The 26,268-nt window shown below is 40.3% G+C and overlaps 1 protein-coding gene and 1 pseudogene across 1 annotated transcript; both read right to left on the bottom strand.

The window, feature by feature from the left end:
• Nucleotides 1-1,228: 1,228 nt before the first annotated feature.
• LOC137271719 (beta-porphyranase A-like) lies at nt 1,229-5,446 on the bottom strand (annotated as a pseudogene).
• Nucleotides 5,447-18,214: 12,768 nt separating this feature from the next.
• Nucleotides 18,215-22,170, bottom strand: LOC137278363 (beta-porphyranase A-like). The gene is made up of 3 exons (XM_067810656.1): nt 21,880-22,170; nt 20,282-20,426; nt 18,215-19,680 (listed from the first exon to the last, which is right to left on the bottom strand). The coding sequence occupies exons 1-3, from the start codon at nt 22,117-22,119 to the stop codon at nt 18,230-18,232; spliced, it is 1,836 nt and encodes a 611-aa protein (XP_067666757.1). The 5' UTR covers nt 22,120-22,170; the 3' UTR covers nt 18,215-18,229.
• Between the last annotated feature and the right edge of the window lie 4,098 nt (nt 22,171-26,268).

Below are 26,268 nucleotides of genomic sequence, written 5' to 3'. Positions count from 1 at the left end.
AGTTTCAATCTCTTTTAATAACTGACACGAAGCTTCGAACCTAGACAAAGCAATTAAAACGTAAACTCAATGAAGCTGCAAGCCAGTATCAAAATTCACTGTATTTTGCTCTGAGCATTTATCAGTGGAAGTTAGTAACTAAAACGTCAATAGTCACACACGCTATCTGTGCATCAATAGTTTTTCGCATCGTCACAACCTTAGGTTTTGGTGTTAAGTAATTTAGAAAAACCACCATTACTATACTAGACACTTGATATCGACATGCAACTTCTTTATTATTTACACGAAACGTTTCTGGGCTTATACTTGCCCCTTCATCGGGTGAATGACAGTGAATACATTATTATTGCTGTTTGTATTATTTTTACTGTGCGTAGTGGCTTGCACGCATTAAGTGAGTACTCTTTTCACTTGATTTGACTCATGCTTCATAAGACAGACATATTGAATTCCTCATATTAAAGTCAACTGAGAGTTTAATCAATACTACTGACCCTCCTTCAAAACGTTGCTATGTGTTAATGATGTTTATTATATCCCAGATAATCTACTGTGTAAAGAAAGATATAGGCATGATTATTAACAGTTCATCTCCTGGCTGGAATATTACGGAGTGTGGCGTTAGACAAACTGACAACCATCGTATTTATTACATTCCGTTGTATATTTCCTATTATCATGTCATTGTCTGTCTCGCATACCGTGTAAATGAACATTATATCGATGTAAACAGCTTACTTATAGAAGTTCCTGCTTGATAACCCTTTGTGCATATTTTTAGGATCGCAATTTTAAATCTTTTGGATTGATTTATAACATCCGTAAAACCAGAATGTATCTAACAGAGACCGCCTCCACAGTGTAGCAGGTAAGAGCGTCCGCCCTAAGAGGGGTAGGTCGCAACATGATACTTGTTGTTCCCTGTTTGGTATTAATGAGTACAACAAGGACTGGTCGGCTCGGAGTCAGTTGTGTTTTTATGGGGGGTCTGTCTGCTTGGGGTATTCATGATTAAATGCGGCATTTTTCTGTAGTATCTCTGTCCACTGACACTATATCACAGCTTAAGACTTCACGTCGACATCTCAGCGAAATATTCTTAAGAGTGACGTTAAACCTCGTTTTACCTCACCCTGTCAATCCAACTGATCCATATCTGTTGGTTTGTGTAAATGATGTCGTTCTATATATAGACAAAGAACAAAGAAGTCGACGATGGTTTTAATTAGAGAAGCTTGCCAGCAACGAGTGCGACGGATGTCACATGGCCACCGTTTCCATCAAATGTCATGGTCACTGTATTTGACGTGTGGACCTGTGATGCCGGAACCATGAAGACCCACACGTTCCACTTTGTTTTCCCGTCAACCTTCATGGCATCAAACATCATGTAGCTTGAAGACAACGTGCGACCATTGAAGACAACTGCCTTGGGTTTTGCATTGGCATTCTTGTCGCGGCTAATTCCTACTCTAAGATATGATGAATGGTATCCGGAGCTGGGTACATCGATGGTTGTCTGTGCATGTCCGTTGCTGATAGGGATGATCATTTTCTTGCCATAGTATGTGTTCTCGTTATCCGTGCGTATTCCATTAAAGTTGTAGGTAGTTTTAAACTTGTAGAAGCAGGTTGACGATCCAGGCAGGCCGACGGTGCCGTGCAGCTTAGACCTGTCGAAATGGTAATTGGCATGAATAGATGGATTTCCCTTGTCGAGCAGAACGCATGTTTCTTCACCATTGGAAGGGTTAAGCCAGTTGTTGGGAAAGTCCAGGTAAACATTCTCAAATTTACTTCCATAGTTGTGGAGAAGAACCATCATCTCTTTTGTGTGAGGATTTGCAAGGGCGAGTGATGCAACTACTCTCTCCTGTCCATTGTATTGGCTGGGGACACGGAGGAATCTGTGGTCATAAATAAAATTTCTCCAAAACTTGAAGAATTTTGTCATCTCAAGGGGTTGTCCTTGCATTGTAAATAAGGAATTCCGAAGGGAAGGATGACCTGGATATTGCTCATTCGAAATGAGAAATACGGTAACTCTGTCGATCAACTCTCTCAGGTTAAGGAAAGTAAACATGAAGCCGTTTGATTGATAAATGGTCTGAAAGTCTATTAGTCCATTTTCAAAACTGTCGGCAACTCCTGGCAAGCCTAATCCAAATTCAGTGTTCACTAGCTGAACGTTCTTTCCTTTCTTGATATGGGAATAATTCTCTACCATGTCAAGAGAGGCGACCAGACGAGCTTCGTTAATTCCAGAGTAGGTGTGATTTCCACCTGATATATGCAGATAGTTGTAGGAATGGAACGAGAAAAAGTCCAAGTGATCAAGAGACATGTCCAGAAACTTTGCAGTTCTTTTCCAGGAGCTGAAGTTATTTTCATCTGCTTGTCGTAATGCCATACTAGTGTACGACGGTCCGGCAACTTTCATTCCAAATCTTGATTTCAGCTTGTCGGCCACGGTCCTCTGAAAGTCTATATTCGTTTGTGGGTCAATAATATCTTCGTACCAGTCAGGTTCATTGATGACCTCAAATATGTGGGGAAGGCGGCCTCCTGTGTAGTCCTTGGCACTCTGAACCATCAGTGACACAAACTCTGAAGCAGCGTCAACATTGTTTGGGAATCCACCATGATGATGAGACTTATCTATCCAGTCGGGCCAGGTCCTAGCTGAAACATGAACGAGTGAGTTTTAGTTTTATGGCTGTTCCAGCTATTTTCCATCAACAATGGCCAAAAATGGACTTCACGCATTGTAACTATACAGGTAATTGAGTCGGGGTTCATGACGAGCGAGACTTTAGCCACTAGGCTACTCCACTGCACCTTACCTGAAAGGAGGAGACAATATAAACCGATATAATATAAGCCGAATATGAAATCTTGCTGAAGTGAGTGCATGAGTGAGTTAATATTTAACGTCACATCGACAATATCTCAGTCATACCGTCACGAGAACAGTTTATATAATAAATAATGAAAACATTTTGAAGAGTAAAACCTGTCAACGATGGACAGTAAAACTATTCGATTATCACAGATATGAATATATAGCTAGCATTGAAAACTAAAACATTTTAATCAGAGCACAAAGTACCATATAAAACATAGGAGTGAGTGATTGAGTTAACTCTTAAAGTCACCTTATATTTTCAGTCCTATAATGACGAGAAACTTTTGCCATGCACAATGTATACATGGCATTACAACATATAAACATGCTATAGATTGCCAACAACTGAAGGAACATTACCATACGTGGATCCATTAGAACATTTGGCACCCTACCTGGATTTACACCGTGTCTTCAGTCACTGGCGATTGTACTGATTTTTTCTTTATTTTAATATTTTTATACTACGATTAAACGTTTGGTACAACTAAAATTATCTCGAAAGTACCTCTGATAATAAAATGAATGCGTAAATAAGAGAAAGAATAGATGGGTCTGAATACATTTAAAATCGTAGAATTTACAATTGCTTATTTTCTCGCTCGCCAAAGACTGAAGGTAGATCACCATACCAGGGACCATGGGGACTTACATTACTTTTGCTACCTGCATGGACCCTAGTGTTGCTTCTACTCCTGATCTTCACCATAGGCTGATAGGACAAAAAATGTACACGGCTACAACATTGAGATATCAGACTCTTGGCCGCAAGTGTCTTTAAAAACTATGTGTCACTCTTATTATATATCTGTAAACGAATTAAATAACATCTCATACCTTCTATGTTCCAGACAATGTTGTTCCCATAGTTACTGAGCTGTTGCATATACCACACCCACGTCTTTGACTGGAGCGCGTGGTCCTGGAGATATTTAGGGTCTGGATAACCATGGTGACTGTGGCTTTCGGGCCACTGAAAAAAATATATTGACAATAACTTAAATGCTGTTTCATTTTGTTGAATAGGCGTTCATTTGCATAACTTCAGTGTCGGTTTTAATCCAACTACGTTGTATGAACCTGTGCAAGAATGTGTTCCAAGACCTCTTAGTAATACGATGCAACATACGTATGTCAAGTGAAATGCTTGAACATCCTTCCTCCAATATGAGTGAGTGAGTGAATTGAGGCTCACGGTCAATGTCTCATCCATATCGTGACAAAACAGGTTATTCATAAATAGTTTACAATGTTATGTTACAAAAACTGTCAACAAAGTACAGAGATTTAAACCTAGCATTAAACGTAAAATAATACATTAATTTGAGACATTGCAACATAAAAGTGAACAAGTGGGTTCATATTTAACGTCACATCGGGCAATATCTCAGCCATGTGTTTCACAATATGGCTGGAATATGACGTGTGTGACACTAATTTGTACCACACGACATGTTCAAGTTGAATTCCCCTAGTCTTTAGTGTATCAGAGAAAGCGGGGTGTCTGATTAGTGATTCTCTGTTTGAAACCATCTTACAACTGAGTGAGTGAGTGAGTGAGTTTTTATTTAGCGTCATATCTTTACAACTCAACATCGTTGAATGTACAACATCGTTGAATGTATCTGTGTTTGAAACCTCTTTACAACTAAACATTGCTGAATTTATCTGTGTTTGAAACCCCTTTACAGCTCAACATCGCTGATGTTTTCTGTGTTTGAAACCACTTTACAAATGCGCATGGCAGAGTTGTACATGTATAAAAGAAACTCCAAATTTATGTACTTACCATTCTGCAAAGGACAGCCAAAATAAGTTGTCTATCAAAATATTACATGTATATTTCAAAGTATCGCGTGACCATTAAACACTACTTCAGTCTTTAACAGTACAATATATAAATAGGCTATAGACAACCGAAGGTAGATCCTAGGGATCATGGGGACTTACAAATGCAGAGACTGAACAATATAGTCTGTTCCAGACCTTTCCCGTGATCATTAAAGGATACATTAGTTGCCACATGCTAACGGCTTCATTCCCATCACATGTCAAAGAATAGATTCTGCTGGAGTGAGTGAGTGAGTAAATGAGCGAGTTACGATTTTAAATCACATCGGCTGTACTTCAGTCATGTGACCCAAACAAGTTATAGATTCATAATAAACTAACTATAAGTGTCTGTTACTGATGGGGTAAACAACTAAACGATCCCAGAGGTACATTGAAAACTACGAATTCTAAAACGTTCTAACTGTAGAAAATGATACAATGTGATAATGGAAGCCAACAACAACCTCGTGTACAATGTTTTACCTAATACGTACATTTGGAAAAAGGCTCATGTCGCCCGGCAGCTGCTCGTATAGACTTCATGTTTGGAACAAGGTTCAGCTGGGTGAGTCCATTAACTTTGTTCCACCGTTCAACTTCATAGTGCATACGTCCACCCTGTGAAAGCCACTCGTTGTAGATTGTGACACTTGTGTCACAGGACGCTGCTCCCCACAGAAATAAGGTGTACAGAACCGGCAACATTTCACATGAGAAATATAATGCAGTTATTCACGGAATTCTGCCTTTAAATGTTTGTTTCAAGGTTGCAGCCAGCATGGGAAAGTATCACATGGCAGTCCTCAGATAATATTCAAACCGTGTTTGAGATAATAGAAGACAAAGTAAGTGGTACAGAAACATGTCTCTGTCTAAACAGAGTCATCCCCTCAAGCATCATATCCGTAAAGATCAGGATTAGAACTGGTCTTCAGCAACCCATGCTTGTCGTAAAAGACGACTAACGGGATCACGTGGACAGACTCGCTAACTTGTTTGATTCATATCATCATATCATAATTGCGTAAATCGATGCATATGCTGTCGGCCCGGATACGATTATTTATATACTGGGTTCATATAGCAAGAAAGTGAGTGAGATAAAATATTTTAAGTCACATCGGTACTATTTCAGCCATAAAGAAGAAGCTGTAAACCCACTGTAAATACGTGAATATTATAACAGTCGGTCAACAAGGGACAGGGAAACCAATTACGATATCACAGTAATTTAGAAGTTAAACTAACATCTATCTCTAAATTTGATTTCAAATGCGGACACGACAGTATAAAAATGGGCTATAGATCGCCGAAAACTGAAGGTAGATTAAGGGCCATGGGGACTTACAGTACATTTGCTTTCTGCATGGGCCCTAGCCGGATTTTCACCATCTCTTCAGCTGTTAACAATTTAGACACATCTGGCCATACATTAAAATACACATATGCTACGACTAAAAGCAGTGGAAAGTTGGTCTAGCAAGAAAGGTTTATGTTATGCTTGTGTCAATTTTATGAAGAGAATGTTAATTACAATATCACGAAGCATGGCTTGCAAAACTGAAATGGATGCACAATAGCAAAGCTCAACTGTTCGGGCTAGGGGGCTGACTTTGTGTGCTGGCGATTAGGTGCGTGACTCTGAAGGTGGGGTTCGAATCCCGGATGAGACTCAATCGAAAAAGTACTAGAATTTGTACTTTACTAAGAAAGTGAAATCCCAAATATGACATATGATGCATTTGACCACTTTCTAAATGGCATTGTGTAATAAAAGACATTGACGTTTAGTGATTATGTGTCCATCAAAAGACACCAAAAACAGCAAATCCATACGTGATTAGAAGACTTGGCAGGGTGTGTGAATTGCCAATCATATCGTAACATTGCAAATATCGACATAAGAAAATCTGATCGGCGATACTACATATCGAACATATACATTTACGATACACAATATCTATGAATGGGTTTATAGATCACCAGCAGGTAAGGTCGCTAAGCTGGTTTATAGAGCTGTACATTAACCATTTCAGAATGTTTACTGATTGCTGTCAGACAACTTATATATATTATTCTCCAAAACAAAACTGTCGAAGTAGTTGCATGCAATGCATATATCAGTACAGCTGAACAGTGTCTGATCCAGACATGATTATTAACAGTCCATCTCGTGGCTGGAATATTGCCGAGTGCGGCGTTAAACGACCAGACAACCATTGTAGTTATTACATTCCGCTGTATATTTCCTATTATCATTTTATTGTCTGTCTCACATACCGTGTAAAACGAACACTCTATCGATGTAAACGGGTTACTAACAGGGGATCCTGCTTGATAACCTTTTGTGCATATTTTTTTAGGATCGCAATTCTAAATCTTTTGGATATCTCTGTTAGATACCAGAATGTATCTAACAGAGACCGCCTCCGCCCTACGAGCGGTAGGTCGAGGATTCGATACCAGGCTGCGTCATACTAAAAGACGTTAAAATATGATATCTGTTGTTCCCGGCTTAGTATTAATGGGTACAACAAGGACTGGTCGACTCGGTGTGGCATTCATGATTACATGTGGCGTTCTTTGTAGTATCTCTGTGCGCCAGCACTCTACGACATCTAAAGACATCATGCCGTCATATGAGCGAAATAATGTAAAGAGCGACTTAAACCTCACCAATGTTACGAGCGTTTTTTTAAAAATTTGTATAATCATTGATTAGGTGAGAGTTATCAATGGTTCGCAATGTTTGGCGTACTGAGTGTGGGTTGTGGGTCACATTTCGCATCATATATGTAATATGATGTCAATAGTAGTTTTAGCGGCAGGGCTCTTTATATTGCACACCAGAGTTACCTATCCTTGTTCGAGAAATTTCAAAGTGAATGGCGACAGCCGCACATTGCTCCAATCTTCCCGACATTGTGTCAGTGTGTATCAAGGCTTGTTGTCGTATTGAGGGACACACACAGGAATTTACACTCGGAATTACTGGAGTTGTGTGCCTCTGCCTATCAACGCCTATTTGTCAACAACATCATCTACATCACCATCGTGTGACACAGTCTGACTTTGTGAACAAGCTTCATTTGGAATCTCTGCTCTCTCTGTGCAATACCAAGATTCTCATTTTCTTGTCTTATTCCCATAGACTTCTGAGTCAGTTGCATTGTACTAGAAATCTGCATCGTGATTCATTGTAGCTTGCTCATCGTTTGCTCACTATATTTCAGACTTGTCTGCTTTGTTGCCTTTTGTAAATGGCACCGTTTATATAGATAAACAACGAACAAAGAACTGAACAATGATTTTATCTAATGAAGCTTGCCAGCAACGAATGCGACGGATGTCACGCGACCACCGTTCCCTTCAAATGTCATGGTCACTGTTTTTGACGTGTGGACCTGTGATGCCGGAACCGCGAAGACCCACACGTTCCACTTTGTTTTCCCGTCAACCTTCATGGCATCAAACAACATGTAACTCGAAGATAACGTGTGGCCATGAAGACAACGGTCTTGGGTTTTGCATTGGCATTCTTGTCGCGGCTAATTCCTACCCCAAGATAAGATAAATGGTATCCGGAGCTGGGTAGATCGACGGTTGTCTGTGCATGTCCGTTGCTGATAGGGATGATCATTTTCTTGCCATAGTATGTGTTCTTGTTGTCCGTGCGTATTCCGCCAAAGTTCTAGTTGGTTTTGAACTGGTAGAGCAGGTTGAGGATTCAGGCAGGCAAACAGTGCCATGAAGCTTAGACCTGTCAAAATGTTTCTTCACCAGTGGAAGGGTTAAGCCAGTTGTTGGGAAAGTCCAGTGTAACATTGTTGTGTTCTCCTTGCATTGTAAATAAGGAATTCTGAAGGGAAGGATGACCTGGATATTGCTCATTCGAAAAGAGAAATACGGTAACTCTGTCGATCAACTCTATACGATTAAGGAAAGTAAACATGAATGCCTTTAATTGATAAATGCTCTAAATATCTTTTAGTCCATTTTCAAAACCGGCTGGAACTCCTGACACGCCTAATCCAAATTCAGTGTTCACTAGCTGAACGTTCTTTCCATTCTTGATATGGGAATAATTCTCCACCATGTCAAGAGAAGCAACCAGACGAGCTTCGGAATGGTCCGGCACCTTTCATTCCAAATCTTGATTTCAGCTTGTCGGCCACGGCCCTGTGAAGTCTATATTCGTTTGTGGGTCAGTAGTATCTTCGTACCAGTCAGGTTCTGTGATGACCTCAAATATGTGGGGAAGTGTAGTCCTTGGCACTCTGAACCATCATTGACACAAACTCTGAAGCAGCGTCAACATTGTTTGGGAATCCACCATGATGATGAAACTTATCTATCCAGTCGGGCCAGTGTCTACCTGAAACATAAACGAATGAGTTTGGTTTTGTTCTATTTTTAGGAATTTTCCATCAAAATCATGGCCAAAATTGGCCTTCATGCATTATACCCATGTACGGAACTGAACAAGGGTCTTCAGCATGACAAGTGAGACTTTACCACTACGTGACAGAAACATGTATGAGAAGAGATAATGTAAGGGGTGAGGGATTGAGTTAAAAATTTCTAGCATCATCCTAGCAACATTTTAGTCGTATATTGATGGTAAATATTTTGCATGCACAATAAATACAATGCATTAGAACATAAAAAACATATAGATCGCCAAAAACTGAAGGTAGATCACCATACTTGGGTCCCTTAGGACTTAAGTACTGTTGGACATTTGCTGGATTTACACGATCCCTTCAGGCACTGGCCATTGTATTGATCTTTTGTTATTATCAAAAACAACAAATATACTACGGTTAAAAGTTTGGTAGAACAATAGTTACCTCGAATGTTTTGGGACTTACGTATGCCAGACACCAGAAGCCCGTGATAATAAAATGATTGAGTAAATAAGAAAGTGAATTGCTTGATTTGAAACAGGTATCCCTTGTGATGGAATACTAAACACAGTCTATCGGGATGTTCTTGACAGTGATTCACAAGTAATGGAAAAGGAGGATCTTTGCCGTTCAACAAATATTATATTATAAATATTTATATTTACGATATTTTTAATATATTTAAGAGTTGGTAATATAGCTTCTGCTGTGAAAACAGCTGTTCTTGGGTAGTCGACAAGAAATTGTAGATCCAATGACAGTGGCACAAGCTCTCTAAAAGAGTTTAATAACGCCTCATACCTTCTATGTTCCAGACAATGTTAGCGATGTTGTTCCCATTGTTACTGAGTTGCTGCACATACCACGACCACGTTTTTGACTGGAGCGCGTGGTCCTGGAGACGTAGGGTCTAGGTAGCCATGGTGACTGTGGCTTTGGGGCCACTGAAAATAAAATACATTGACAATAACTTAAATGTCGTTTCATTCTGATGAAGAGCCATTCAAGGGCGTATTCTTCTAATATCAGTTAGTGGATGAAGGTTTACATCATCAATGACATCATGTGTGACATCAGGTTGTGGTCTACGTGGGAAGGTAGCAAGTGATAGTCCGCAGGAAATATTCAAACCATGTTTGAGATAGGAGAAGATAACGTAAGTGGTACGGAAACGTGTCTCTGTCTAAACAGAGCCATCCTCTCAAGCATCATATCCATAAAGATCTGTGTTAGAACTGGTCTTCAGCAACCCATGCTTGTCGCACGAGACGACTAACGGGATCACGTGGTCAGGCTCAAATTCCGCTCGGTCTATCAAATTGTTTTAAACGTAGAATATTTGTTCTTTTAACAAATGACTAAATCTCAGTACAGTCACCCGTGCCTGTAAGGATAGGTGCCTGTAAGTAGCCGTTGTAGTGAAAGTCGCCATGGCCCCTCGTATGCTGATCTGCCATCAGTTGCTGGTAAACTGTAGCCTATTTGTTTTTTTTATATAAATATATACTTTTAGGTTACACGATTAATTTATATCTCTAACTATAACATTCTAGTTTTGTTACTGCCCTGTAGTGACAGATTTTAAAAATATACCATTATAATGTATTTTTTGGGTCACGATGCGCCTGAAATATCATCAATTATTGTCCTTAAGTCCCACTCTCTGCTCTATCAATCGTAGAATATATGTTTTTAGTTTATGGCTATATTGATCTCAAGGGGTAATGTAAATCCATCTGTGGTAGCAAAAATATTGTAATTCCATATGGTCCCACTATGATGATCTACCTTCAGTTGCTCGTGAGCTACAGCCCGTTTGTATATTACATTGTCTGTACTATTTGTCTATTTTTAAAGTTACAGTGTACTTGTTATTTTTAGTTTTCTGTGATAATGTAGTTTTTTTACTGTCATTTGTTAATTGGTAATTCATACCGTTTTGAGTCACAATATGGCAGAAATATTGCCGATGTAACTATAAATTTTAACACACTCACTAAAATATCAACAACGTGATTGTAAATTGTAATCATTAAATAACTCACTATACACCTTTGACGAGGACTGGTTAAGAAAAATCGATAACTAGACTCTTTGTGGATCCAAACGGACATTATGTCTTTGCTTGTCACCATAACTTATATCGTAGTCTAAATAATACATGTAGAAGTTCCTGAAAAAAAGAACAATAATGTCCGATACATTATATTTCGTATAATTCCACCTTGAAACAAGGTCAGTAATGAAGCTTTGTGTGGACAAGCAAAAAGAGGCACTTCAATCTCTTAAGGGTTTCTATAAACAGTTCCCTACTTCGGTCCTGTTATTCCTGCCACGGAGATAAGGGTAAACATATTCTCTGCCATAACCTGCTTTACGTTTTTCTGAACTAAATACTTGACAAATTTCCATACAGTCTCATAGCAAACGTTTTTCACCGACGTTCAGAGTTGGATTCAAAATTCACAAGTATCTAAATCTTCACATCAGAGGCAACAAACCCTTTTGCTCTCCAAGTGAGGTGAATACTCATGCATGTTTTCTCTGACCATTTGGCTATATTTGCCAGACATATGTAATGGGCGGATCATATACTGACCTGATTCTCTTGTGTTGATCACAATAGGTGCAGATCAAGGTACTGTCTTTGGTAAGTAATTGTCTGTTTCCTCATGCACAGAAATCTTGTGGATGTATACTGTATGGCGGTTACAGTTCATGCATCCTCAAGTATCCAGCATCTCACATCTCCGCTACGTGATTAACAAATGTCCTGGCCTCCTCCAGCTTCATGTCTTCATTACTGATGTTACATTTGCGCCCTGTCACACTATGCTGATTTAAGACAGCGTATGCCGGTGTATGGAAACATTGGCACGTAAGTTGGCGTACGTCGAGTCAGTTGTGGGTAAATTTTGTAAAAGTTTAACGCACGCTAAATCACAATGGCATGCATCGTAGTATGGTGAGGTCATTGGAAAGTGCATGCTCAGAATTTTCGGCACATGCCAACGTATACGTCCTGCATACGGGGGGCATACGTTATAGGTAAATTATGCAATCGTTTTCACACGTTACTTCTAAGTTGGTCCTAAGTCGACATATAATGTAACGTATTTGTAACGTTCTTTGACCCTATAACTTTTATCAACTAATCTCCAACGCATGCTGGAGTGTATAGACGCATTTGACGACCACAGAAATTGCTGAACATGTCTCTAACTTACAACCTCTGCATGATGGCGTATTGACAGCGTTTGTGGGGTTTGATTGATAGAAATTGGGTTAAACCGTCAGTATCACTTGTTACAGTTAAATATTTGCTGTGACAAAAGGTGTAAGAAACAAAGACAAAACAAAAGCATTACAATTTTGTATTATTAAGCAAAGAGAACAAGTTATTCAAAGTCACATGTCAGTTTCACAATACCGATTTCAAATACAATACAAATGAGACAAAATCTAAGGCAATGGGTCACAAAATATATAGCAAACTCACCAAAGTCTTAGTGCGACAGGGAAACAGTTACGAAGAATGTCACATCGCGAGCGGTCTGACGGCGGCTATGGAGATCAAGCATTGGCAGCAATTGATGATGTATACTCCAGTAATGTGTGTCCGTGTCCATGTTCAACACGGCAACTAGCATTTATATATACTGTCATAGTTTCAAGGTCTTTCGACCACTTACAGAAAGTCAACAAATAGAAAACCAAGTGCAGATAACTCCAAAGTACTGCCTTAAAGGCGTGCCGCTAAAATAATTCTCAGTAGGAAATGTGACCTATAATAACTAACACTAAAACCTTAAATATTGTGACTCAATTACAACTACCGCTGTAATAATAAATAGCAACTCAAGTCACGGAAAATACACTCTTTTTAACGTACTGAAGACTCCACGTTGACCAGATGACCTAGTCATCCAAGAGATGAAGGATACGACAAGGCTGAGACGACAATACCTAATATTTGCCCTTGAACATCATCATCACCTCATCCATGTGACACGGTACCAGTTGTGTGTCATTTGAGCCAGGGGAAGAAGATGTGAACATTAGAGAAGGAACTTGGTGCGTCCACGGATCGTTAGGCGATCTGCGAGTTTCAGGGCGCCGTCACTACTCTTCGTCTTAACGAGACGGGACCTGAACCACCCTTGAAGGCTTGACAGGGCATTTACTATGTGCATATCTCCTATTGGAAAACTGGAAGATTTTCCAAGCTCATCTGAGGCATTGGATTCCAAAGGTTATAGAGTCGCTACATGCAAAGTGCTCACACACGAGAGGTCCAGGGTTTCGGATCTAGTTCTTAGTAACTGCCCAATGTTTCACCATGTTGTTTCTTAGTCTCATTTCTGATTATCGATTTTTCACAAGGCATGATTCTTGTCGTTTAAGTACCTGTGTGTGGGATGATATTGATTACACCGACTGCAGCCTGAGTCTAGAGAGATGGTATGGATGTGTGAAATGAATTATGGAAAACAATGATCTGATTTGAGTGAGTGAGTGAGTGAGTGAGTGAGTGAGTGAGTTTGCTCTCATGTCAATTTTAAAGATTTTCTGGCGATAACACGACGGGGGACACCGGAAATTTGCTTCACACATTGTAATAATTGTAAACATTGTATAATATCGAATCGGTGTCTTCCACGTTTCTAATCACTAGGCTACCCCACCACCCCTATTCCAAAAGAGACGGGAGATACTAGGACAAAGTTAATTTAAATATCTGTTTTACTTGAAAACGGAATTCGAGTATGATTTAATATGATCGCGATAGAGTTAATATCTCGAGAACACTACAGGCAGTGTGTATATATTGTTGGATTGAGTGAGTCAATATTCATCGTCACATCGGCAATATTTCATATCATGAGAACAATTAGAAAATTATCACGAAATCACGAAAATTAGAAACTAAAACCCAGCTGACGACAAACAGTAACACCACTAGTGTATCACAGATAGCCATATAAAACTATCAACTAAATCTTTAACCAAAACATTTAACCAGAAATAACTACACAATGTAAAATGAGGCTACAGACTGCTAGCAACTGAAGGTAGGTCACCATGGTCTCTGGCACATTTGCTTCCTGCATGGACCCTAGATGGATTTACCCCATGAGCTTCAGCTGTTAGCAATTTAGATACAGTCATCCATAGATTATAACAATGCATATACGCTACGATTAAGAACATGGAAAGTTTGAATTTACGAGGGATGTTTTTGCACTTACGTACCATCTTAGGAGGGCAATAATTTTATGGTAATTTAACCCCCTTTGAGGATACAGCTACTGACAATCTATAGAAGTTACTAATTTAAACTTCTAATCTTAAGATATTTGACTACTTATAAATCAGTTAACAATTTTTGTTTTTTTTCTAAAAATGCAATAATTAAATAAGATCAGCCATTGCATTACCGATCAAAGAGTTTTGGACAGAAGAAACAATTTTGAGCTAGTTGAGCTAGATGTAACCAACAAATGGCTTTATTGCATAAACCTTATTAATACGTACTTGGGTGTCCCACTTTCTCTGCATCGGACGACGGATGTAAGTTCTAGTGCTAACTATGTAATCAGTGTATGGAATAAGAAGTGGCGTCACAGGTGTGTTGACTGCTGCATTGCCAACAAGATCAGTCATTGCATTGCCGATCAAAGAGGTTGGGACAGACGAAACAATTTTGTTCCCGTCGACACATTCGCGTTGACACAGGGATGGCGTTTAAGCTAAGGTAAAGAAATTATTACTTTTTACTGGGTTGGAAAAAACATATACAAGGGATAGATACAGTAGGTATTTAGCGCATGTGAAGTTCGGCTTTCCAACAGGTGACTTACATGAAACCACTGAGCTATCTCTTTGGAGTGACATGGCCTTCGGTCTACAAAAAATGAGGATGTTCCAAATGTAACGTGCTTTTTGATTGGTTGGATATGTCAACTACCTTCCACAACTCCTGTTGGAACTCTATTAGAGAGCATTCTCTAGAATTAGGTAGAATTCCTTAAACTGTTACCTGACAATGAATGTATGGAATACCCGAAGGGTCAAAATAGCCATACAAAAGAACAGCTTTATTACATGCCTAGACTGTATCATCGAGAGGGGTTAAGGTAATGTAAAATTATGCCCTCCTGAGAGGGTAGAAAAATCCTAAAATATTCACAACAAATTTAAACTTTCCACTGATTTTAAGCGTAGCATATATGCACTTTTAATTTCTGGCTAGATGTGTCTAAATTCCTAACAGCTGAAGTGATGGTGTAAATCCACCTATCGCAACAGTATGGTGTCATACGGAATCGCTATCGCAATAGCATGCTGCAATAGACAATCGCTAACGCAAGAGCTGCAACAGGCAATCGCTATAATGAATATATTTGAGTCGGTATGTACTTTTAATGCAGATGTTCATTTAACCTCATCACCTTGGTAGTCCGTTAAGTGTCATAAAGGGAAGTAAAGTTGTGTAATAGATATAAACAGACATGCTCCCCAATGTGAATTGATACAGATATTTCGAAAACAAAAATATAGCGTGAATAGTTGAGAAACAACGACTTGATTTTCAGCTGTGGGTGTGAATGAGCGAGTTTAGGTCTACAATAACCCAGCAATATCACGGCGGGGGATACCAGAAACAGGCTTCACACACTGTACCCAAGTGGGGAATCAAAGAGTCTTTTATCAATTAGAAGTCCATGCATCCTAATAATTCTCCATGCAAGTGTTATAATAATGCATGCACGAGCACCATGTTAATCACGTGTACTTTGCATACGGGTAACAACCTTTTGATCTCTCAGTGGGCGGGTATCTTGGTGACGCATGGCTCAAGTGATTCACACACTGAGATATGGATATGAACAGAAATAATACTTTGATGTGCATACTTTTCCCATTTTAACTGGCGCATTCAGCATGCACACTGCACAGTGTTTGACTGAGTATGGCTTTACGCCGTTTTTAGAAATATTTCAGCAACATCACGGCGGGGGACACCAGAAATGAGCTTCTCACGTTGTGCCAGTGTGCAGAAATTCCTGGGTCTTTGGCGTGACGAGTGAGCTCTTTAACCACTAAATTACTGTCGGAAATAAAAAACACCAACCCTATTTTCCCCCGTTTATCTCTACAATTTATGTAGCTGATATTTGAAAGTATAACACATCTGTTAAACTAAGTTCGACCTAACTACAGTTCGAGTGGTGGGGAGATAAGAAACGCGAAAAAGGGCTTTACTGAGAAGAGATTAGTGCGACTTATTTGGAAAAGGACATGACTTTATGCAAATTGGTATGTGATAACATTCAATTCAATTTTAAATTTTGAAATTAGACTTATCTTCATTATAACGTATAGCTGACGTAACAATATTAACTTTAATGCTGAAACTATGAAGGATGTAGCTACCACTGAGCTCACTACTGCTGTAAAGAGAAACAGGACGATGGTCGGACTGAGGGATAGAGATATCAGCTAAGATATGATAATCCTATAGGGGAATTCAAGTAAGGAAGTACACGGCATGCGCTAACATATATAACAATATCCAGTCCTGTCGATCTTCGGGTGGTCATGCCACCTATATATTTTGAGACATTTAAAACGATGCTTTTCTGTGGGTATCAGGTATCATACTCTTTTACATATCTTAACATACATTCATGAAAGAAAGGCACGGAAAATCTTAATCGATAGATGAGACAAAAACATCTTTGAGATGACCCCTTGTGCCATTAGGCAGTGCATGCATTTCATGCTAGGTTAGTTGGCTTTCCGTCGTCATACCTGGCCGAGCGACCTAATTGCCTTGTATAGTTTGATCTATTGCTTTCAGCAGCTATTCGTATATTTTCTGTTTTGCCTGATTTTATGGAAATCCTGTTACGCATCCTACTGAATGCCCAGTTCGGCCGAAGTGGGTTCTTTCGACATATCGGGCATATTTCGACAACGCGGCTGCCAGGATCGTGTCTTGTTTTAGGACGTATGAACACATATCCCCTGTCCTTCGCACCCTTCACTGGCTTCCGGTACAACAAAGGATAAGCTATAAGACCCTGTGCTGAATAGGATTCGTGTACCAGTGTCTGTCGGGGGATGCTCTCGAGTATCTCCGTGGCTGTATCGTACCATACATCCCGGCTCGATCTTTGAGATCAGAGTCCAAACATTTGCTGACTTCCCCAGTTACCAAAACAGTTTCCTATGGACATAGATCCTTTTCATTTGCAACCGCGACTGAGTGGAACCCAACACACATTAAAGACTGTGACACTTTCTCTCTGTTTAAATCCAGACTCGAAACATATCTATATATCTATATAAGCAAGTCAGTGAACCCTTGGACTGTGCTTCGAGCATGAAATGTTCATGAACTACGTCCTATTTTCAGCTGTGTAAATTTGAGGGCTGCACGAATAACAGTGGAAAGTGGAGATTATATACAACTGGTCACAATCTGTAGCATGTCTCAGGATTCGCACCATTTCTAAATATTCCATAAATTACATCTCCGATTTTGTGTATAATTTTAAGCTGGGTACTAGCAGGAGAATGAGGGAGGGAATTCTGAAGCAATATTCCAAGAACATCACACCGAGGATACCTGAAATGGGCTTCACACATTGTACCCACGTGGGGAATCGAACGTGGCGAGCGGACGGTTTAACCACTAGGCTACCCGACCACTCCACCATACTGGAGACCGTGTGAACTTCACCACCAATGTGTGGATGAGTTTAGTTTTAACACTGTTCCAGATATATGGCGGCGCTGTGTAGTTAGTCGAATCTGGACCAGATATCCTAAAGGCATGAACATCGGTCTTCGGATGCGAAAATGTGGCCAACCTTGTAAGTGAGCCTGTTCACACGATCAGTCAGCTCTTACAACAAGGTAAAGACCATTTCCAGCCTGGTTCTTCACACGTCTCTACTAGCATGGACACAAACTGGATCGCTCATATATATATATATACTTCAACGGCTTCAGTACGGGTCCAACCTTTTACGATATATATATAAACAAAAGCTACACGGATATGATAAATGTTTTATTGAAGTTTCCCTGCGACCAGTGCCACAGACGTCACGTGTCCTCCGTTCCCAGCAAATGTCATGGAGACAGTGTTTATTGACTGTACCCGACCTTCAGGAACCCAGAACTCCCAAACCTGCCACTGCGTTTTAGCGTCAGGGCTATCAGTATCGAACAGCATGTATGTGGATGGTAGTTTGAACCCATTGAACGTGACACTGAGTGGTTTGCCATTTGTGTTCTTATTGCGAGTCACCCCAACTCTCAACAGCGCAGAATGGTAGCCAGAGCTTGGTACACTGATTGTGGTCTGTGCCTGGCCGTTGCTGATGGGGATTATCATGTTCTTGCCATAGTATGTGTTTTCATTGTTGGTCCTCACGCCTCCGAAGTTGTAGCTAGTTTTGAACTTATATAAGCAGGTAGATTCCTCAGGGAGGCTAACCGTCCCGCTGGTGGAAAAATGGACATTCGAATGCATTGCTGGCTTACCTTTTTCATACTGAATACAAGTTGATTCACCAGATGTTGGATTAATCCACCCGTTCTTAAAATCCAGGCTGACCTTCTGTGATGATGTGCCATAGTTGTGGAGAAGGATCGTCATCTCATTGTTGTTTGGATCAGCCAGAGCCAGGGAAGCAACCTGTCTCTGCCATCCCGAGTACTGGCTGGTGACCCTAAGGAACTTCTGATTATTATACATGTAGTTCCAGAACTTGAAGAATTTGGTCATTTCAGTCTCTTGACCATTCTGAGTAAACAAGGACCAGTTGAGGCTGTTGTGTCCAGGACGTTGTTCATTGGACAATATAAACACAATGGCCCTATCTATAAACTCTCTAAGGTTAAGGAAGGTGAACATGTACCCATTTGGTTGGTATATGGTTGCAAAATCTATCAAGCCACTGGGGGACCATTTGTCTATGCCCATAACTCGATCCCTTCCATACTCACTGATAATGATGGGAACATTTTTACCCTTCTTGATATGCGAATAATTTTCTATCATGTCAACCGCAGCAACGAATCGAGCCTCGTTGAAGCCAGTGAAGATGTGATTTCCCCCAGAAACTCGCAGTTCATTGTAAGCATGGAATGAGAAGAAGTCCAGATGATCCAAAGACATGTCCAAAAACTCGGCCGTTTTCTTCCACAAACGGAAATTGTCCATATCGCCCATCTGAAGGCGGTATCCAGAATATGTGGGACCTCCGACCTTCATCCCAAAGCGTGACTTCAGCTTTTGGGCAACGATGCGGTGGAAATCAACAACAGTCTGGTCAGACAGGAATTGCCAGTCAGTATTTGGTTCGTTGATGACTTCAAATATGTGTGGGATGTGTCCATTTGTGTAGTCCTTGGCACTCTGAACCATCAGCGACACAAACTCTGATGCAGCGTCCAGGTTGTTTGGAAACTGGCCCTGATGTTGAGATCTGTCCATCCACTTGGGCCAATGTGTACCTGATTGAAACAATATTCCTTCAACATCAACCAGGTGTAGAGTTAGCAAAATAGAACGAAGTTTATTACTGCGCTTGAGATGGGCTGTTTTTGAAAAGGCAAAAAGGTATTTGATACAGTGCAGTTTGCAGTTATACTTGCTGTACCCGAAAAAACCCTCAACATTCATGTAGTTATATTTCTCAGTTTGTCCAACGTTCCGGAATAAACCTACCAGTATGACATAATTTGAAACTGTATATTTAACTATAAAGTCTTGCATAACTGAAAATCTTGGATTGGACTCCCTCCCCTCCCCCCCCCCCCCCACCAACACACACACACACACACACGAACGCCCGCACGCCCGCCCGCACGCACGCACGCACACACACATTGATTGATACAATGAAACCCATTTTCCCCCATAGTGAAATTGCAGTAATATTGTAATATTGCTGAAAGCGGTGTAAAATTAACCTCACTCCATCACTAAAACAAACGTATATACAGATATCGCATTTTTCGTAATTTACAAGGCTTATAAACATTGCTATACTTGCAGTGAAGTATAAAATGCATCTCAGTGGAGACAAATAAACTGTCATGTTATTCATCTCACCACTGATTTCCCAGACCAAGTTATCAACACCGCTGCCGTAACCATTCCTCTGTGCCATGTAAGTCTTCCAGATTTTCGACTGCAGTGCGTGGTCTTCAGCATAGCTGGGTTTCGGATACCCTCGGTGACTTGGATTCTCGGGCCACTAGCCAAGGTAAATGTAAATAATGTATTACAAATTCTTGAATTTAAATTACATTCCAACACTGAACACTGGTTTTGTCATATCACTCAATGCTTATGCACGTTCACCTGTGATGGGCCTTTTCACTTTATGAAGATAATTCAGAATTCAGATAAGGTTTATATTTAAGAGGGAATTTGCCAATCGGTTTTCAAAATCACTAAATCACAGGACAGCTACAATATTGCTTCGTTAAGTTGATTATGTTGGAATATCTTGAGGTTACATGTGGGATTGCACATTTGAACGATAAAGCTAACAGTATGTTAAACAATCTTATCTGTGCAGGTATGTTTCTAGTATGGCGATCTACTTTCAATACCCAGGGTTTATATTGTACTGTCCATATAGTGCTATTAGTATTAACTTTCCACGCTAGTTTTAATTTTAACTTTGATATTCTGGTGGTTTTATTGTCCTTCCTCGACAGTTTGTTTTTAATAATAGACATATATTCCTTTTGTATGTCAAGAATGTTCCCGTCACGATATGGCTGCAATATTGCCGATGTGACGTTAAATATAAACTGAATTACTCACTCTATGAAGGTATTTATACCTGTGTCTACTTATTTTGTGAAGGGAAAACTGTATAAACACCATGATATAAAAGAAATGCCTTTATATGGACTGTAAAGTGTTTTAGAATTCAAAATACAAAATGACAAGTGATATGGAGATGTTTCCACCTCTCAGAGTCAGATCAAGGTTGAGAATACTGATTAGTTGATAGGCCGGAAGTCGTCATTCCACTTGCGTGTAAAGGCATAATTAATACGTTTCACCACAATAATACCACCAGCATTTGGGTAAACTACCATAGAATCCCCGGAAAATAAGATATCCTACGAATATCCCACGTACAACTTGTAATTGATACCAGTTCGACAAACACTGACAACACCGACAGTTCTCGATGGACGGGACAATTCTTTACATTCCTTATATGGCAAGTGTTCTCTGTCTGGAAGCTGTTCGTTTCGAAGTTTCAATTATCGATAATACAAATGTTTGACATTGTCATGCATGTGTGACACTGTGTCTTTAATATGGTCTCACATTAACTTTGTGTGAACGTTAGAGTTTCCGATTTCCAAATAAAAGATGGCAAGACACGTGTAGACGTAGATTTCAGTGTAAACACGAAGAGTGGTTGGTGCAGAATGGTACCTTTAGTAAACAGCTTTGTTCCGTTGACAAGAACTGGTTCAGGTCTCTTTTGGCCCCTTGTTTGGCAACATAGAAAATAAATGGTGATTTAAGCGCTGTGATCGCAATCGGTAGCAGCCGTATATTCTTGTAAAGATTCATTTCGTTTTTGTCCGGTCTCAAGGACACACTTCTTACTAACTGACGAGGACCAGTTCCCTCAAATAGTCTAACAGATAGAGGCTTGTCCAAAGTGATGTACTTACATTTTCAAAGAAATGGTCATTTATGTCTCTGTTCAGCCAACGTCCAGGCGGAGTTCCAAGAGATTTACAATGAGGGATGAGACTGAGTCGGTCCAGTCCATTGTGTTTGTTCCACCTGTCGATCTCATAATGGACTCTACCTCCTTGGGAACGCCATTCGTTGTAGATGGTGACGGTCGTGTCCGACAGCACCGTGTGCCCCAGCAGCAGAATGTGCACCACCTGCCCGAGGAATATCATTTTCAGAAAATAAACTTGTGTTATATATAAGCTTATATATAGAGCGATTGTATGCCTGTACGTGGGAAAACGACCATCTGTTAACCTGTCTGTAGACACTGCACACAGCTATCAAGGTTGGATTGTCCGACGTCTTTTTAAATAGTGAGAATTTATGCCTCGCATAGTGTTCATTTTGAAGTTGGGGAGACACGCGAGGTTAAACACAAAAGTTCACTAGCCTTCTAAGATTGTTATATACCTTTAGCAGTTGTAGTAAGTGTCAGCTGGTCGCCTTGCCGTACTGGAATGCAATGTGGTTGGTTTGTTGTTTAATGTCGTACTCTGCAGTATTCCAGCTACACGGCAGCGGTCTGTAATTAATCGAGTCTAGACAATCCAGTGATCAATATCATAAGCGTCAAACCTCGTGTATCATTGGAATATGATGATATCTGTCAGGTCTGTCAGCCAGCCTGACCACCCGATCCCGTTAGTCGCCTTTTATGACAAGCATGGATTATTGAAGATGAATTCTCTCCCGGATCTTCACGGGTAAATGTAATGTCAGTCGAGGACAGTATCTAACCAATGGCGTTTAAAGGTAATGAAGGTTTTTATTACAGGCACAGTGTGTGATTTCACGAAGAAGAGTTGACACAAGGCATTTCTTTATCGTACAAGTGACGTTATATTGGCCATTGATCCTGAACCATTGAACCATTGAACAGTGCGCGTCCACCTTTCTCTATGTTCTGCACTGATACCATGGCTTTTGGCGTGTAGACTTACTCGTAACATACATCACTCTGGTCTCGATCGAGGCAATTGTCTTAGGCTGGATTTGGCAAGTAGGTAGTCTCCTCGTTCAAGATACACACAGCTTATCAGGATGGCCTGGCAAGTCGTGACTGTAGATAAACAGTATATGTCGTAATGTGTAACTCTGCATGCAACACTAATGCTTCAAAAAGAGAAAAAAGATGTCTTTAATTTTCTACGGACGTGAAGGAAAATATGCAGAAAATGTATGAATAACAGAAAATCTGTAAGGTTTTCAGTATGAGTGTATAACAATATCTCGATGCACCGAATATCTAGAGTATTTTCAAGCTATGAATAGAGATGGTGTAGCGTACGGAATGGAAGTAACAAGTAAAGAATTATGAAACATTCAGGGTACTAAAAATTTTTAAGGAGGCGCTCCTGTCAAGTCGATACATGGTTATATTTCAGAGACTAGGTGAATATTGTTTCCTCGGGTTAGGAGACAGTGATGTTTATTGTGAAACAATGTTCAATTGCAATTGTATGGACGCGTGAAGATCGGTGTTCGAATTGATCTTCAGTAACCCTTGCTTGTCGTAAGCGGCGACTAAAAGGATTTTCAGACTCTTTAACTTGAGTCACACTTGTCATCGGTCCCAATTACGTAGATCTATCCTCCTGATGTTGATCACTGGACTCGATTACATACATGAGTCCCGCCATATAGCTGGGATATTGCTGAGTGTAGCGTAAAACACAACTCACTCACTCACTCACTCACTCACTCACCCACCCACCCACCCACCCACTCACTCACTCACTCACTCACTCACTCACTCACTCACTCACTCACTCACTCACTCACTCACTCACAGTATACCAAAGCATGTCTCTCATCTCACATATTGAATCATGTTACAAGACGTCAAGCTTCGTATGATGTCTGGCACCCATGTGGACTCGGGCCAGAATGTGTCCACAGCACCCCATTGCTTGTCGTAAGAGGCGACTAAATTGGGCAACCTGTTTGCTGTGGGTTGCGTCCCGTGTCGGTGGAGGACGGTAGTCTGGTGGTTGAGGGCAGTAGGAGGCTGAACCATTTTGCTCTTATTGCTCAACACACCACTTCGGCCCTTACTTCACCTAGACGGGTGATAGAATGGGCCCAGTTCTATCAATCGACTGTTCACGCCAAGCCCTGAGCTACAACTATGTAATGCTCAAAATTTATAAAACTGTTGATTTGATTTTTCATGCTTGGCTATTTTGAAATTGTTATTTCAAACCCATCATTTTATGTATGTTTCTGCGTAGAGTCGTATGCCCAGAAGGCGGTGGCTCATGGGCCAATCTGGTGGAACTATTAATCTTTTAATTTTTCTGCTGGAGTATATCATCCGGGTATCCTTGGTGCTGCAAGCTGGAGATCCGCTTGTCTTTAGCATTGTCCTTGTGATACTCCGTGGTGGGTGGGGAGCTCGGATGACGAATCATTACCACTTAGTATGGAATACCAAACCCCAAACAAAAAATCGAAATGTCCACTTGACACCTACTTCTTGATACTCTTGATCAAACTCCATTAAAGCTAAATCCGTTTGCTATATCAAAAGGTATCCACGGAATAGCAGGAGAAATTAAAGATGTGAAACGCTTGCGTTCAGGGTCTCTGTTGCTTGAATGTAATAGAAAACAAGCAGCCATGTTTGTTGGATGTTTGTTGTAACACGTACCTGTTTTCGTTCTCTGCACCAAATGCGCCCAAATCAATCAGGGCAGGTTACTGCAATGTTAACGTTAATTTGTACATCCCCAATTCTTTGCGGTGTTTTAAATGCCAGAAATATGGACATGGTGTCAACACTTGCACATTGTCTGTTGTGTGTGCTCACTGTGGTGAGAAAACACACACAACAGAAGATTGTGACAGTGATTTTAAAAAATGCACCAACTGCTCAGGCGATCATTCGTCATTTTCTAAACAGTCCTATTTGGAAAGAGCAAATGGAGATAAACAGAATAAAGTTTACTCAAAATATCTCCGTTTCTGAGGCAAAAAAAAACTGGTAAAGAGATCTGATCTTCAAGAAAGTTATGCTACTGTAGCAAAAACACCATCTGAGTCTAGCTCTAAAAGAACAAAATCATCCACAGGCTGCCAAACTACCTTGACTTGGGTCAATTGCGACTCTCCACAGATGCTATACCCTGCTATATCATCACAGACTGAGGAATCACTTCCTAGTACATCAACGTCTTCTTCTGATCACAAATCAATCATCATCTCAGTCACACTCAAAGTCTCAACCGAAAGCTGATAGTCAACACACTGTTAAAGGTAAACCTAAGCCTAAGCCTGATGCTTCAAAACAACAAAGTGGCAGAGCTCCTAAAGGGTCACAGAACAAAATTCAATTGTTCAATAAATACAGGTCTCTTGAAGACATGGACGTTTCTGAAAACGTCCATTCTAAGGCACATAGCTTGTCGCCCTCCAAAAGAGTGCGGGGTAGATCCCCAATAAATCCCCCCAAAAGATAGTTTATTCCAACAATATTCTACAGTGGAACTGCAGAGGACTGAGGACTAACTTACATGAATTACAGCTATTTGTCCAAGATTTTACACTTTCAGCGATCTGTCTGCAGGAGACTTATTTAAAACAGACAGACACTTTGGATCTTCGTCATTACAAAGCACATCATTGCTTTTCACCTCCGGGTGATAAGGCAACGGGAGGATCTTCCATTCTAATCCAAGAAAACATTATCCATAGCCCCGTTTCACTTAATACTAATATGCAGGCTGTTGCAGTGAGAATTACTTTACATGTAGCGTTTACGCTATGCTCTCTATATATTTCACCGTCTTTGACGTTTGCTAAAACTGATCTTCAAGCTCTATGTGACCAACCCCCGAAGCCCTGTATTATAATGGGAGATTTAAATGGGCACAACCCACACTGGGGTAGTGTAAATACAAACACTAAAGGTAAGTTGTTGGAGGACTTTTGTTCTGACAATGATTTATGTATTTGTAATGATGGTTCCAACACATATTTACACCCTGGTACAGGTACCTATTCTGCTCTTGACTTGTCACTCATTCAGAACTACTAAATGAACTTGAATGGTCAGTCCACGATGACCTCTGTGGAAGTGACCATTTTCCTACTATTTTTAAATCTGTAACTCCATCTGATGTTCCTCCATCATCAAGACGAAATTTTGAAAAGGCTAAGTGGGCTTTATATGAAACACTGTGTGCTGAAAAACTTAAACCTGAACGTTTTATTGACGTTCCCGATGCTATTAAATGCTTTTCTGATGAACTGAATTCCATAGCTAATGAGTGTATACCAAAGTCCTCTGTAGTTCCACATAAGAAAACCATGGTTCAACG

The sequence above is a fragment of the Haliotis asinina genome, chromosome 1, assembly GCF_037392515.1.
Source record: "Haliotis asinina isolate JCU_RB_2024 chromosome 1, JCU_Hal_asi_v2, whole genome shotgun sequence".
In the NCBI taxonomy this organism is placed as follows: domain Eukaryota; kingdom Metazoa; phylum Mollusca; class Gastropoda; order Lepetellida; family Haliotidae; genus Haliotis; species Haliotis asinina.
The sequence above is the reverse complement of the archived record's forward strand: the minus strand, read 5'-3'. Positions and strand labels throughout refer to the sequence as shown.